This window comes from Eulemur rufifrons, chromosome 15 (assembly GCF_041146395.1).
Source record: "Eulemur rufifrons isolate Redbay chromosome 15, OSU_ERuf_1, whole genome shotgun sequence".
In the NCBI taxonomy this organism is placed as follows: Eukaryota; Metazoa; Chordata; class Mammalia; order Primates; family Lemuridae; genus Eulemur; species Eulemur rufifrons.
This window is the reverse complement of record NC_090997.1, coordinates 44,829,378-44,845,867: the sequence shown is the minus strand read 5'-3', so window position 1 is coordinate 44,845,867 and position 16,490 is coordinate 44,829,378. Positions and strand designations below refer to the sequence as shown.

General features: G+C 38.2%; 1 protein-coding gene across 3 annotated transcripts in view; it reads right to left on the bottom strand.

Annotated features, from left to right (window-relative positions):
• Positions 1–10,421, bottom strand: part of SLC35A1 (solute carrier family 35 member A1) — a 32,884-nt gene extending 22,463 nt beyond the window's left edge. For 2 of the 3 annotated variants that reach the window (XM_069487805.1, XM_069487806.1), the window contains exons 1-2: positions 10,367–10,421; positions 6,282–6,459 (exon numbers count right to left, since the gene is read on the bottom strand). In XM_069487805.1, coding sequence (XP_069343906.1) covers positions 6,282–6,459; positions 10,367–10,382 — 194 coding nt within the window. In that variant the 5' untranslated portion in view covers positions 10,383–10,421. The remainder of the gene's footprint in view (positions 1–6,281; positions 6,460–10,366) is intronic. The other variant, XM_069487807.1, reaches the window with a different exon arrangement.
• Between the last annotated feature and the right edge of the window lie 6,069 nt (positions 10,422–16,490).

Sequence of the window (16,490 nt, the reverse complement as noted above, 5' to 3'; positions counted from 1 at the left end):
ACAGGCCTAAGGGTATACAAGACAAACCTGCAGGTCCTCAATTTACACAACAAATATATGTCCCCTGGCTTGTCTCAGATTAACAGAACTCCTTTTCTTAAAACATTCCAAGCCTTTAGACAAATATTCACATCTTTAACCAATTATAAATCAAAGAATCTTTACACCCACCTATAACCTGTAAGCCCCTGCTTTGAGATGGCCCACCTTTTCGGGCCAAACCAATTAATGCATTATTGATTAATGACTTTACCTGTAATCCCTGTCTCCCTGAAATGTATAAAACCAAACTGTAACCCAACCACAGCAAGTCCACTTGCTCAAGGCTTCTTGGGGGTGGCTCTGGGTCATGGTCCTCAAATTTGGCTCAGAATAAATCTCTCTCAAATTATTTTACAGAGTTTGGCTTCTTTTCCACTAACATCTACTCTGTGTCCCTTTTTATATTAGTTCTAGAGTTTCTAGTTATCCTGTCTAGAAAACAGTAATCTTTAAGGTCTTTGGAGTTAAATGACATTGCAAATAAGAATACTTTTAACAAGATCACTATCCTTTAACAATCTCTTCTAATCCCATAAGATTATATACTTTTATGTCTTAAGAACTCCCAAATTTGTTTCTAGTCCAGACCCATTTAATCCAACTGCTTATTCTCCATGCACATTTGGATATCTCAAGGCATTAAAAACTTACATTATACCTACCCAAAACCAAACTGTTGATATCTTCTCCTCCCAAATCTGTTTTATCTTCCTGTCTCAGGAAAAAAAATAAATAACTCTATCTGCCCAGTTGTTTACACTAGGAAACACAGATTGGATTTCTGATACCTACTTTTCCCTCACCTACTCTAATTGATCTTCATTATTCACAGCCTGTATGTGTGAATTCTCCTACTCACTAAAATTTATTTGTAACCCACAAATCAATACTTGCAACACTTTTACAGTCATGCAAACAGCTGTAAAAAAATTGATTCACCCAACACACATTCCCAGCTGAGGCTGACCATGATACTGTTCTGCCTTCTTATTTCAGCTTTCATATTATAAATAAGGATGATCTATTTAGTGACACATTTCTCACATTTTTGTGCTTTCTGATGGCGATTCTGCTGCTTAAAATGGCCCCTCAGCCCTACAGGGCTGAAGTGCTGCCTGGTGTTCCTGAGAGTAAGAAGGCTATGATGTACATTATGCAGAAAATACATATGTGATAGATATGATTTGTTCAGGCATGAGTTACAGTGCTGATGGCCACAAGCTCAATGATAATTAATCAATAATATATATTAAATAAGGTGTCTTTAGACTGAAACACATGTAAAACAAGGTTATGTATGACAAAAATGTCATGACCAGAGGTTCACAGGAATCTTCTATTTCCCCTAGGAGCAATGGTTCAGTATTCACTCAGTGTTGGTGGTGATTTTATAGAATGTAACTACTGTGAATAACCAGAACTGACCCTACAATATGTATCCAAACCCATTACCAAGTCCTATAGATTTTGCCTCCAGAGCATAACTCAAATCCATTAACTTCTCTTCACTGCCTGTGCTGTCATCCTAGGCTATCATCTCTTGCTTCTAATGTTTCCCTACTTCCAATTTATACACCACACTTCCAACTCTTCCAATCTATTCTTCTCAAAGGGGTCAAAGTGACTCTTAAAATGGGTTGTCATGTTAGTCCCTGATTTAAACTGTTCAATGACTTCCTAATGCACTTGAGATCAATCCAAAATCCCTAACAAACTCACAAGATTACTCCTCATATCCTGGTGACCTCTCCTGCTTCATCTCAGCACCAATCTTCCCTCATGTTATGACATTCTAGGCACACTTATTTGCTTTTGTTTAATAGTCAAGGGCATTTCTGCCTCAGGGATTTCAAACACACTGTTCTCTTTGCCTTCTCTCTACTCTTTTCTTGCCTAACTTCTACTCAATCTTCAAATCTAGGTTTAAATGTAACTTCCTCAGAGAGGAAAATCTCTAATCCAAATGGAGGCTCTCTATTATATGTGTTTACAGCACCCCCTACTTTTCCTTCATAACACCACCAATTTACTACTAATTTTAATATTTGGTTCTCCATCAGACAATTAGCTCCAAGAGTGCAGAACTATGCCTTTTTAGTTTGCACTGTTCTAGTGTAAACACTAAGACAGTGTTGAGTACATAACTGGGGCTAATAAATATTTGCTAAATAAAGGAATGAACTTGACTGTCCCATTACATCTTATTAACAATACCTTGAAACAGACTTAGCATGACTATATGTTTAAAATGTTTGGAAGGAGTGAAACATTATTTGGATGTAGCAGTAATATGTTTCTCTATAAATGAACCTTAATTATAACCAAAACAGTATTTCAGGTGCTACTTCGATGAATCTCTGCCCTCATCTCCCACCCCCATATAAAATATATACTTACTTTAACAATTAGCCAAGACTAAATATATTACTGAGCAAAGAGCATTACTGTAGAGACCATACTAAAGAAAGTAACAGCCAAACTGATTAGCCTATAATGAAGTTAAGCTTTGCATAGTTCAGATAAAATTGAAGTTCTAGTATGTTTGTATCAATTCTGTAAAGTTATTATACTTTATTATAGGGTAAAAAAATGGGCAAAAAGAAGCTTTTACTTCATTTAATAGTTTTTTTTTTTTCCCATTTAAATAGTAGTTCCAGGTTTTGGGTTTTTTTTTTTTTTTTTTTTTTGAGACAGAGTCTCACTCTGTTGCCCAGGCTAGAGTGCCATGGCGTCAGCCTAGCTCACAGCAACCTCAAACTCCTGGGCTCAAGCAATCCTCCTGCCTCAGCCTCCCGAGTAGCTGGGACTACAGGCACGCTCCACCATGCCCGGCTAATTTTTCTATATATATTTTTAGCTGTCCATATAGTTTCTTTCTACTTTTAGTAGAGACGGGGGTCTCACTCTTGCTCAGGCTAGTCTCGAACTCCTGAGCTCAAACAATCCGCCCGCCTCGGCCTCCCAGAGTGCTAGGATTACAGGCATGAGCCACTGTGCCCGGCCCAGGTTTTTATTTTTCATTTTCCTTTAGTCCAAAAAATTCAAATCAAAATTTAGTAAATGTTATCGAATTTTTATATTAACTTTATAATCTTTTCCTGGGATTATGGGAGACATACACCATTTTGATCATCATGAGGAAAGCTTTTCTTAATTTTTCTTCTCTGAAGAAAAGGATATTCAAGTTCTAAATCTTTAGTTATTTCTAATATAATTGTTCCACATTCTCCCACAATATCCTGAAATTGTCATCCTATCTCTCAGATAATAAAGTCTTGCTCTACTTTGAAAACAAAGACAAAAATCTAATTTCATTCTTTTTTAGCTCTGAAGAATTATTTTAACATTATATGGGAAAGAATTTTCAAGCAAATATAAATTCAAACATATGAATCAATTTTGATTTCCTTTGTGTATAACAAATCATATCATATAATTTTTGAGTAACAAGTGTTTTCTGATATTTAGAAGTCTCTCTATCACAGCAAATAATATCCAACCTATGGTTTGGGGGGGGTTGTTTGTTTGTTTGTTTTGAGAGACAGGGTCTTGCTCTGTCACCCAGGCTGGAATGCAGCAGCAGGATCACAGCTCTCTGTAATCTCAAACTCCCGGGCTTAAATGATCCTCCTGCCTCAGCCTCCCAAGTAACTAGGACTACAGGCACACGCCACCATGCCCAGCTAAATTTTTTAAAGTTTTTTTGTAGAGACAGAGTCTCGCTATGTGGCCTAGGCTGGTCTCGAACTCCTGACCTCAAGCAGTCCTCCTGCCTCAGTCTCCCAAAGTGCCGGGATTACAGATGTGAGCCACCCTGCCCAGCTCAACTTGGTTTTTTTTTTTAAACAAACTACATAACATCCTGTTTGCCTTTGATCTTATTTTTTTAATTATCAATTTTATTATGTTTATAAAGAAATGACAGCATGGAGAGTATCTGGAAAATCTTTTACTTTTTTGTAAACTTCACACCACTAAATCTAAAAGACCATTATAAAGTTCTAGGCTCTTTCATTTGCTTCAACTTTTAACTATTCAAATCATTCTTAGTGACCCAATCATAGTCTGGCCATGTATTTTCTTCATCTTTTTCATATTCTATCTGCTTCAGGTGAATTATTATAAGCCAGTTGTTTTTTTAAGATCTAGAACTAATTTTCAATACTGTCACTGGGTATTTTTCCCAAATTGACAGCTGTGCTTTTTATTTCATTATCAATTGCCTCATCACATATTGCTGAAGAAGCTGAAACAATCACAATGTCCTGTAACATTTCATTTTGCAGCTATCAATCTGTGACCTCATAGGTTGAAATAATTCTTTATTTTTTCACTCTTTTGCCATCCCAATAATTAACATTTTCATAGATACCCTCTTAAAAGTAAACCCTTTGTTCCAAGAAATTAAATGTTCTTCATGTATGAATGTCAGGTATTTGATTCAGTTTCTACCAATGTTATTTCAAATAAGCATTATAATTTTCTAATATATTTCTCCATAATAATTAATATTCACTCATAAAATTCAGTAGTTTCAAATGTATTTTACTTTAGTGTTTTCTAAATTTTTTCCAGTGCTTTTTCCACCTACAAATTCCTTGTGCTTTAAATGATTCTTCTTCACAATCAAATTCTTGCTAGTTATATAATGTCAAATGCCAACCACCAAAATTCTGCATATAATAATTCTTTACTTTTTCCTGACTGTTCCCTGGTCTTTGTGTACTTACTCTGTGGATAAATGTTCACAAAAGAACAAGATCCTGGCCTCTTTAATATGCTGGTGACAGACACATCAATGATAATGATGACAAAGTACAGTTGGTTTTTCCACACTATTGTTATTTTAACACCATTATTTGACTTGCTTGGTGAATTTTCAGAAATTTTTGTGCTTTTATTTTTGATATAATTTCCAAAAAAGTTTCCACAACAATACCCATAACGTTGAATAGTTGTAGAAGAGTAAGAAATACTATACACCTCTCATTTATCTGACATCATCCAGAATAAAGAATTCCACAAAAGTCAAATTTCCAGAAAAATTAATCTTATTAAATAAACTATGAAGGGTCTAAGACTTTATCCTACTTTATCTCTTCCACTAAACCTAAGCTCCAAGCAAGTGGAGACCATATCTATTTCATTCACACCTATATATCCAAGACGTAGTATAAAAGCTGTCACATAGGAACTATTCAATAAATATTTGTTAAATGAATTTAGAAATGTTTAAATGTCACTTTGTCTGTTTCTAGGTAAAAGCCTACACCATACACTATTCCTCTCTGCTTTTCTTCTCTCTCCAACACACACCTTGAAACCTATATGAATTCTTACCTGCCCCAATGACTCAAATGGGTCCCCATCTCATAAATCTTTCTCCAAGTAATTTACTTACAGGATTTTATTTAATTTTTACCACTCCATATTATTTTCTCTAATTAAAAAAATTGAGAAACTAAAGCTTTGACAGGTTAAGAAACATGTATAAAGCCATTATCCAAGTCTAGGATTAAAATTATGTCTGTCTCACTACAAAGCCCCTATTCTTAACCCTCTCTTCTGCTGCATCCTTAGCTAAAACAATTCTTATATGATATTCCTGATTCAAAGCCCTGTGCTGCCACATATTAGTGTGATCTTGAGGAACCTCAGATGCTGTATTGATAAAATGGGGTAATTATAGTACTTACCTCAAAAATGTATAACGACTAAATGAGAAAATTCATGAAAAGCACTTAGCACAATACCTAGCACTTAACACAGGAAACACTCAAGAAATGTTTATTATTATATATTCCTCTAAAACAGAGGTCAGCAAGTTTTTTCCGTAAGGCCTAAATAATAAATATTTTAGGCTTTATGAACCATTCAATCTCTGCTGCAACAAAAGCAGGCAGCAAGCCGGATTTGGCCCATAGGACACAGTTTGCCACCCCCTGCTCTAGAGCAGGGTTCTTCAACCTCAGCGTTACTGACATTTGGGGCTAGAGCATTCTTTGTTGTGGGGCCTATCCTGTGCATTGTAGGATGTTTAGCGGCATTCTTGGCCTCTATCCATTAGATGCATCTCCCAGGTTGTAACAACCAAAAGATCTCTCTGTCCCTGACAGACAAAATCACTCCTTTTTGAGCAATCAAACACATAAAGACATAGCCTGAATTTTCTAATAAAGAAAATACCTTAACTAAGTAGAAAAACAATAATTTAACACACTAAAAGTATTTATACTCACTTAGCTAAAATTCCCACACTTAGCAATAACTTTATAACTTCTGTGATACACACGGCTGTGGATGAAAAGTAGAGTTCTCTGTCTGATGTCCTTGTGTATCTTAAAGCTATGGTATAAGCTGCGGCCATCAGGGTCATCACTGCCAAGCAGTATAACTTGAATAATAAACTGACACTTTCTGGAAAATATGTGCAACAAAGATGTTATTTAGTAGACAATATTATGTAGATAAAAGTTAATTAACTAGTTACAGCCCAAAATACTTTCCAATTTCAAGCACAAAATATTTTTTAAAACCCATGACATTTAAAAATTTGTTTCAAAACAATACTTTCCAGTTACATGAATGTAAACACACCTACACAAATCACAGCTGACTTTAAATACCAACGAGTTAGGCATAGATTTTATTCCTGAGTGCCCCAATTGCAAAACTATGTGACATACTGAATCTAGCATGTTATAAATTGCATATTTTAAATATCTTTGTGATTACAAACTTGTAAATGCAAAGCAGGAAAGCAGAATGAAAGCAATTGCAGCACTGTATATTCTAATTTAAAGACAGCAGAAAGAAAACAAAAGAAATAATTGAGTAATAAAAAGGGCACTTAACACAGAACTTTACCATAATAGAAAACAAATGACACCTAGCCTTTCTTTTTTTTTTTTTTTAATATTTTTTGGAGACAGAGTCTCACTCTTGCCCAGGCTAGAGGGCTGTGGAGTCAGCCTAGCTCATGGCAACCTCAAACTCCTGGGCTTAAGCAATCCTCCTGCCTCAGCCTCCTGAGTAGCTGGGACTACAGGCATGCGCCACCATGCCTGGCTAATTTTTTCTACATATTTTTAGTTGTCCAGATAATTCCTCTCTATTTTTTAGCAGAGCTGGGGTCTCGCTCTTCCGCAAGTTGGTCTCGAACTCCTGACCTCCAGTGATCCTCCCGCCTCGGCCTTCCAGAGTACTAAGATTACAGGCGTGAGCCACCGCGCCCGGCCGACACCTAGCCTTTCATTTCACTGCATTATAGAAAAACAATTCCTAACACAAAAAAGAATATTAAGAACACAGCTCTATAAAACTTAAAATATAGGAAATATACAAATGTGGCTGAGTGCATTCCACTATGCCTGGCTGCTGTTTACTTTTGAAGTCATACATTTTTCCCTTGTGTAAGGACAGTCTTAGAACAAAGGAAGTATTGTAGTGATCTCCTTCACTTCCTCTTATACAAACATTGCTTTTTGGCTCCTCAGACCTTTTGGAAAGAAAGTTTAGGCAGTTACAGGAGGATCACTTGGGCCCAAGAGTTGGAGGTTGCAGTGAGCTATGATGACACCACTGCACTCTATTCAGCACTCTACCCATGGTGACAGAGTGAGACCCTGTCTCAAATAAATAAATAAATAAAAGGCTGAGCGCAGTGGCTCACACCTATAATCCTAGCACTCTGGGAGGCTGAGGCTGGCGGATTGCTTGAGCTCAGGAGTTGGAGACAAGCCTGAGCAAGAGTGAGACCCTCGTCTCTACTAAAAATAGAAAAATTAGCCGGGTGTTGTGGCTCGACCCTGTAGTACCAGCTACTGGGGAAGCTGAGGCAAGAGGATTGCTTGAGCCCAGGAGTTTGAGGCTGCAGTGAGCTACAGTGACACCACTGTACTCTCTACTCTGGGCAACGGAGCAGAGTGAGACTCTGTCTTTAAAAAAAAAAAACAACCCAGCAATAACCTTTTAATTAGTACCGGAGAAGGCACTTCCCATCTTCTCGATCAGGTGTGAGCAAACTACACTTGTCCCTCTTTTTTGTAAGGCTTGTGAGCTCAGAATGGTTTTACACTTTTAAATAGTTGGAATAAAATTTAAATAACATTTTCTGATATGTGAAAATTATATGAAATTCAAATTTTTATGTCCATGAATAAAGTTTTATTGGAACATAGACATGATAATTGGTTTCCACATTGTCTGGGCTACTTTTTCCCCTACAACAGCAGAGTTGAGCAGTTATGACAAGAGACCATTCAGCCCTTTACAGAAAAAGTTTGCCAATCCATGTCCTGGATTACCTACACCTTCATAAATAATGGAGGCTGGGACTAATAAGCTAAAAACTACCTTATTTTAGCTATTGAATAGGTTACTGATTCCAAAAACAACAAAGTGAATATTTACACACTAAACCAAATATTTATGGCCTACAAACATATTCTAACCTATAATATTATTTTGTCATAAACTTGAAAATATACCCATTTGCGTAGTGATTACATGGGAATATATACTATATGCTTGAAAATAACTACTGATCTAAGTGAAAGAATAATCAAATAAGTTTAGATATTTGCAAAACATTAGACTTTGATATGGAATATCATTTTTAAAACAAATTTCAAATTTTAAAAAATACTGAATGTTTTTAACCATGATTTTCTCTGACATTTCAGTTTAATATTAGATGAAAATATTTCTTCTTTACTCCATTCACAAATTTTCCAGTATAAAATTGCAATTATTAGCAATTTCAATTTTTTCAGGGTAATATCAAAAGTCCATGATATGTAATCACTTTAAATTTTGCCAAGAATTCAAATCATGCCCAAAGCTGGTAACTATTAACCTCACCCACAACTCAACTGGCAGTCACATCTTAAACCTGCATTTTTCTCTGCTTCTTATAAAGTTCCCATTAGCTCCCACGTATTTGTTTCTGTCTGGAAAATGTCCCCCAAAAGAAACTTACATTTAAGTTATATTTTACTATATTTTATGGGGGACATTATTTGTAATACCTGAAAACTTGGAAATTCAGGAAGTCCCTGATAAATCCTTTGTGAATATAAGTGAGCTATGGAAGCGGCAATTTTGTTAGGATTATACATTTCTATTGGTAATATAAGACTTGTGACACAACCAAGGCACACAAATATGTCCTGGCAATAAGCCTAAATCTGTAAATTTCAGCTATTTCAGATAATGGTTTGACTTCTGTAATTTTTAAGTTTCGTTCATTAATTTTGCTATCTCCATTCTATGTTAGTTATCAAAACAATTCTATTTTTTTTCCTTTATGTCCTGTGTTGCTACAAAAAGTCTCTTAAAGTTGGACTTGTTGAAATGGGAGAATACATAAGGAGAGGCATATGCAACTACAGACAATGCCCTCGGGCAAGGCCTGACCATAAATGTGGGCTCCTCAACAAGGAAAATAAATAATTTGGCATCCATGAAAAAAGATATTCCTTAAATATTTGTTCAGCATTTATCCAAAGGTGAAGCTAAGTGCTCTATTGCGGAAGGGTGGAGAAAGAATCCAGGTGTCACCCAACCTCACCTAGTTACTGCTCTATAGTCCAAGCATTCAGCCTGGTCCGAACTTCCATACGCCGCTTGGCAAAACAAAAGTGCTGCTGCGGAGTTAATTAGACTCACCCTCTTTAAATGGCAATTAGTCACCAAATATTATTACCCAAACGTGCCTGGGAGGAGAGTTGTGGATCTCACCTTCCACCCCAATTATCAAAGTGTTCTTTCTAACCACATACAGCATTTTCCTCGGGAGGAACTCTATTAACGACTGCTTTCTCTCTCTCTTTAGATTTCAGTGCTGTTAAAATGCCCCAGCGATGTTGGTAGTGGCTATCATACGGACCAGCCGCCGCCTGGGCTCTGCACTTAGAGCCTGCCTTTAAGTCTCTGAGCATCTGCAGGGCAGGAGGCAGAGATGAGACCGAAGCCGCTGTGGCCCGGGCGAGCACGGAGAACTGTCCAGCCCAGGACCTGTGTCCAGGCCCCTCTCCGGGTCCAACGCAGCCCCGGCCCGGCAGAATTGGGTTCCCACCCGCTACCAGCTAGTGGAGGCAAGTGCGGTCTCGGACCGCCGACCTGCCCTGCGCAGAGTCCGCCACGGGAAGGCAGCCGCAGTGGGAGGCCGGCTGTCCGCGCTGCCCCGCAGCCAGAGAGGGCTCCGCACCAACTCCTGAAGCCCGTCGCCTCAGTCCTGGACCCGGGGCCCCGCAGGCGCCGAGGGTGCGCCGACGCCCCCTCCACCTTCGCGCACTCCCCACCCCGGGGACCCCGGCCTCACCTCTCGGGGCAGCCATGGTTCCCCGACAGCCCCGCGCGGAACTGACGCGCGCCCCCTCCGCAAGACTCCCGGGACCGCCTGTAGTCATAGAGACGAAGCCGCTCAGCCTAGAGCGCCGCGCCGGCCGCCCGCCCACTGGCTGCCTGCATAGCTAAGCTCTAAAATAAGGTTCAGGAATCCGAGCCACGCCCAAAAATTGGAAGAACCCGGATGCAGCGGGGGTCGGGGTGACCTGTACGTCCGAGTCTTTAGTAACAAATGTGTGAAAATCGGTCGAAGACGCTGTTCTGTAAACTGAAACTCCAGCCGGCCAAGGAAGCGGAGTCAAGGGAGCCGCGCATTGCCTTCTGGGAATTGTAGTCCGCACAAAGGTGACTAGGCAGCTGATAAGGATTTGGGGTTAGATTTAGGGATTTATTCCTGTCGACGCTGTTGGAGAAGCTCCTGGAACTCGTAAAGTAACAGAATCCACTTTCGACCACTTTTATAAGTTCCACCTAGCTCATTACCTTCCATTGTTACCATGTGTTTAAGATTAGTGTAATTTGTTACACATTGTTAAGAAGTCTTGTGCCTGTGTTCATATAGTCAGCATTGTCACTGATTATATTTACTTGGCCAGTCATTATAACTACATTATCTTCGGACAACAAAAGGGCCTCAAAAATATTAGATGTATCAACACGCATTTTAACCACTACTATAGTAGTTAAATCTCCTCTTTCACTAGGGGATGTTAATTAGCACAAGCCATATTAGAAATAATTCATAGGCAAAATGAGCAATGTTCAAGATATGTGGATTGGTTAAAAATACTATAAAGATATTTCAGCCCTTACAGGAATGGGGATGCAAGATTCTGAGATGTCCAGCAGCCTACACCTTCTGTAGCATGATCTTTCCCCAAAATTGTCCTTTTTAGAGAGTTGACTGGTGAATGTTATATATCATTGTCATGTCATCATATTATCTGGGAGAGCTATCTGATGTAGTATCATCACTGGAAAATTCTGCTTGCCTTATTAGCATCATATTAATATGAGGAGGGGCTCCCAGGAGACTAGAGTTGACTTTATAGAGTAAGACAGTTAATAAATTTCATTTTGGAACAGTGCTGGACCTTCCCTATACCTGGTTGTAAGTATGCTCACTGGTACTAATCACCTCTTCCTGTAATTTGTGGTTTCCACCTGTGGAGGTTATTCAGTTCCCTATTGTGTATGTACACAGAAAGTTCATATATGTATTGAAATTAATTTTAAAAATTAAAAAATATTCTATCATATGTTCCTTCTTTTTCTTTACAGCTACCACTTTGTATGGTTTATTTACCTCTTTCCATTTTAGACTATCATTATAGTCTCAACTTACTTCTATAATTATTCTCCTTTTGATACTCAAATTGTCCCCATATGGTCCTTGTAAGCCTGCCCCCATTTTAAAGTGCATCAGCTTTTTGAAACTTTTTTTTTTTTCCTAGCAACAAGAGGTTCCAGGCCAATCTGGATGTTTTTCCCCTGTCCGAGGTAGTGGAATCAACTACACTTTAAGGAACCATGGTTCCTTCTGGTGATGAACAGTATTACACACACGCGTACACACACACACACACAGATTAGGGTAGTGGGTAAAATACTGCTAGGCCATTTTTGTGATATTTCTGGTTCACATAACACCATGCTACTGAATCCTACTTTTATATATTTTTATTGCCCCAAGAGACTTATACTCCATTGGACTGAACCTTGACTAGGTTTTGATGACCCCGTGTCCTAGCCCAATCAGCTCAAGACCACCGGGGAAAAACCTGTCGAACTATACTCTGCCGAAGTCAGATTTATTTGACTCATTCCAATGAGGGACACTGAACACCAAAGGAACCATGGAATGTCCCTGGAAACAAAAAGACAGATTTATAGAATTTTAGGCAAGGATGGGGTTAAGTGAAATTTAAAGAAAGCAGTGTTTTGATAAGACTCAAAGCAGGGCTATGTGTAAAGAGGTCAACATCAGGTATGGACTGTAGAATAGTCTCAGGATCCTGTTTCTTGGAAACTACAAAGTTACTATAGATGTGGAATGTTGCATTCAGGAGCCCCTTAAATGAAGCCTTTACACCTAGATTGGAAATTGAGGCTGCTTCTCTGTGTCAAAGTGACTTAGATCCTCCAAGCAAGAGTGGGGTATTTCATTCTTACTGATAAAATTTTAAGCAACAAGTTTCTTTATAGTATATGATTTTAGAACACAAAGTTTTTCAATGAATTAGAAAGTAAACACTCAAAGAAGGGGGTTGTTATTACACTTTACAGCTTCAACATATCCTTAGAAGAAATACTATTTCTTGTTTACTTTGCAGCTGGTTTTATCTGTTATACCAGCCCATAATGGCCAAGCAAATATTTACTGTCTTAGTCTGAACTAATTTTTACTTTCTTACTCTGAATTATCCTAAATCTTGGAGGAAAAAATAATGATTTAATGTGTTTCTTTTATGTATGCCTAGCTTTCTTCACCAATAACTAGCTTCGTTGCCGGTTAGAACAAGCAGCAGCAATCCTCAACACACAAGGTACAAGGTAATTTTCTTGACAAGCTAAACTTGCAGTGCTTCAAGCATCTATTGCTGTTGCCATTTGAGATCCTAATGATGTTCCTGCTTGTCACTAGCAAACTGCAGTATTTGCCTCAATACCCTGCTCAGGTATGAGAAATACCCTGGTCTAAATGCATTGTATAAAAGGAAGCCCAGTATTATATCTATTGGTAATTAAGTATGAACTTAATTAAACAAAAAGGCTGTGAGGAAGCAAATATCAAAAGGTTTAAGAGGTTATAGTTAAATTCAAATATGGTAGCTATATAATAGATTATTAAATGTGGTAATGTTTAAAGTATAGTAAGCAGTTAACCATAAAGAACATATAGACAAATACAGATACCTAAACAAAATTGTCTCCATGACAGTTTAAGCATATTACTGTCCTTCTATTAAGAAAAGCATCCAGGCCGGGCGCGGTGGCTCACGCCTGTAATCCTAGTACTCTGGGAGGCCGAGGCGGGTGGATCGCTCGAGGTCAGGAGTTCGAGACCAGCCTGAGCAAGAGCGAGACCCCGTCTCTACTAAAAATAGAAAGAAATTATATGGACAACTAAAATATATATATAGAAAAAATTAGCCGGGCATGGTGGCGCATGCCTGTAGTCCCAGCTACTCGGGAGGCTGAGGTAGTAGGATCGCTTGAGCCCAGGAGTTTGAGGTTGCTGTGAGCTAGGCTGACGCCACGGCACTCACTCTAGCCCGGGCAACAGAGTGAGACTCTGTCTCAAAAAAAAAAAAAAAAGAAAGAAAAGCATCCAAAACCAATCAAGCTATTGTTATTTTAAGACTATTCTTTCCTATGGTGTAATATTACTAAAAACAAGCCAAAAGAAATGCTGCATTTTATAATTGAGAAAATAAAAAGACACAGGGTGATAATATAAAATTTAATGTCTCCTGTCAAGCAGACATTGATAGTTTGTAGTTATTTCTACCATTCTATGCTTATCTGGTGGCAATCTTATTTCTACTCAAGCCAGCTCTATTAAAAGAGAGCTCAGCAGTTGCCTACTTCATTGACCTTTTCTAATTCGTCATCCTCTTTTGCTTCTGTATTCATCATTTATTGAAAATCATAATGTGCCAAGCATTATGCTAGGCACTGAGAACTAGAAAACAAAAGTGGCAAAAAGGAGGATGGAGGTGCAGTAGAAATGAGACATTGGAGAGTCTCTCCTCCGTTGGCTAACGCTGACAAAGCACTTGCTATGTAAGTGCTTTCATGTGTTAACTCTTTTAATCCCCATGACAACCCAATAAGTTAGGAACTATTATTAGTATTGTTCTCATTTTTATGATAAAGAAACTGCTTCAGAGAGATATTAAGGAACACCATTAGTAAGTAGTAGAGCTAGACTTTTCTTCCATGACCATAGAAATTACATCTTTTTCTACTCTTCTGACTGCTAATCTATCTTATTTTGTCTACTCTTCCCTCTCATTCTACCTCCATTCCCATTGGGATGACCTCCCAAATTATCTTTGTCCAGCCCAAATTCCTATCACCCCTGCTTTACTATCTTTGGCATCCCTGAAACTCAAATTTTCTAGTGCTAAACATTTTATCTTTTCTGACTAACCAGCTCCTCTTCCCAATTATCCTTGCTCTCCTAAGGCAGAAACCTTGAGGTCATACTTTGAATTTTCCTTCCCTTTCCCGAGATGTTATAACCCTTTAATTAAGCCTAGCATTTGCCCCTTCACATCCTCCATTACCGAATGCCCCAATTCTTGGAACAGCTTCCTAGCCATCTCCCTAACTCCAGTATCCCTCTCCCACAATCAGTCTTCTATTCAAGACTCTGCCATGGTTTTGTAATGTCCTACTAAAGGTAGGCAAAATATTCCTCTGCTTGGCCTTCAAAGTCCTCCAAAAAGTTTATGAACTCTGCTTACTCAATTTTATTTGCTAGCGCTTCCCAAAAAATAGTCGCCCTCTTCTTCTCTCCCTTTTTCTCCCTCTTATTTTGCAATGACTATTTTACTGATGACTTTCTTATCAACTTCCACCTTGACTATTAAAATAATCACTCAACAAGTACCCTGCTTCCATTTTGTCCCTTCATTCATTCTTTTTTTCCACTCATTTATCCAACAAGATACTATACAAATATAAGGGATATAAAGATAACTAACACACAGTTCAAATCTCAAGAAATTTATAATCTAACAGGGAGACTATAGATGCACACCTCTCTATACACCAATTTAAGTACTACAATGAGGGTAAGAATAAAATCCAATGAAAACTCAAAGGAAGAAGCAACCAATTCTGTCAAAACTGATGGGAAAAACCTTCACAGAAAAGGAAAAATGTGATCAGGCTGTTTGAGCACAAATAGAATTTCATGGGGTACCTGTGGAGCACATTCGGGGGAACAGAGTGAAAAACAAGAGCAAGAGGGATGGTATTAAAGACCATGCCAATTGAAAGAGTTTTAGTTCAATTTGGCTGATGTGTGTGGTGTGTGGAGAGAATAAAAGAGGGCAGAAGATGAAACGAAAATAAATGGAGATCATATTTTGAAAAGTTTTATATAATATGTGAAGGAGTTTTTACTTGAGAGGAGTCCTGGTAGGTTTTTAAGCAAGGAAGGAGGAGGTTGTGCGGGGAAGGGGGAAACCAGGTGCATAAGAAAAATTATCCTGATGAATCATTTTTAAAAATGGAGGCAGCAGTGACCAAGGCAATAGGACAAAGTCCTAAACTGCAGCAGTGGAGGTGAGAATAGGAAGACAGGGATCTCAAACACAATTCAAGCCAAACAAACAGGGCTTGATGACTAGTTAAATGTAGGGGCTGTAAGAGAAAGATAATCAAGAAATTTTTAATTTACGTAACTGAGTAAGGTGGTGATGCCTTTGACCATAGAAGAAAATAAAGAAGGAGAAACAAGTTTGGCAGAAAAAATTATTTTGGTCTGTGCTAAAATGGGACTGATGATCTGACACTGAGTCCAGCATTTGTTGGAAATCGTTAGAATGGGCCTTGATTCAGTGGTGGCGATCCTGGGAGAGAGTAAGTTTACCATCAGATCTAGCTCCCTTTACTCTGATTCTGTTGTACTTCCCAGGTGACTTTCTGATATTAAGTTTGGCTACTCAAGTTGGATTTGGTATTTTTACTCACTTGGCCATCCTACTTCTAGCCCTAACTTGATAACCCCAAACTCTGACTTTTACAGCCATTCTTTTCTGTGTTTAGGAATCTTGCAGACTCAGATGAGAGTTAACTGAACAGATAAAATCACATTCCCGAATTTATAAATTTTAGTATCACCCTACTCCCCCAGGCCCTGCCTTAATAGCCAGCTAGCCTATCTTTAACATCATTTTTAAACTACAGGAATGAAAATCATGAAAACTTACAAGTAGGCCTATTTGAAGTTTACCCATGGAAAATGGATTTCACAGCACATTTGTATTATAAATAACATTTAAACTACATATTTATACAAATTATACAAACACCTTAGTAAAAGTCAGCTGTGCAGAAAAAAAATGTGCTAAATACAAATGACC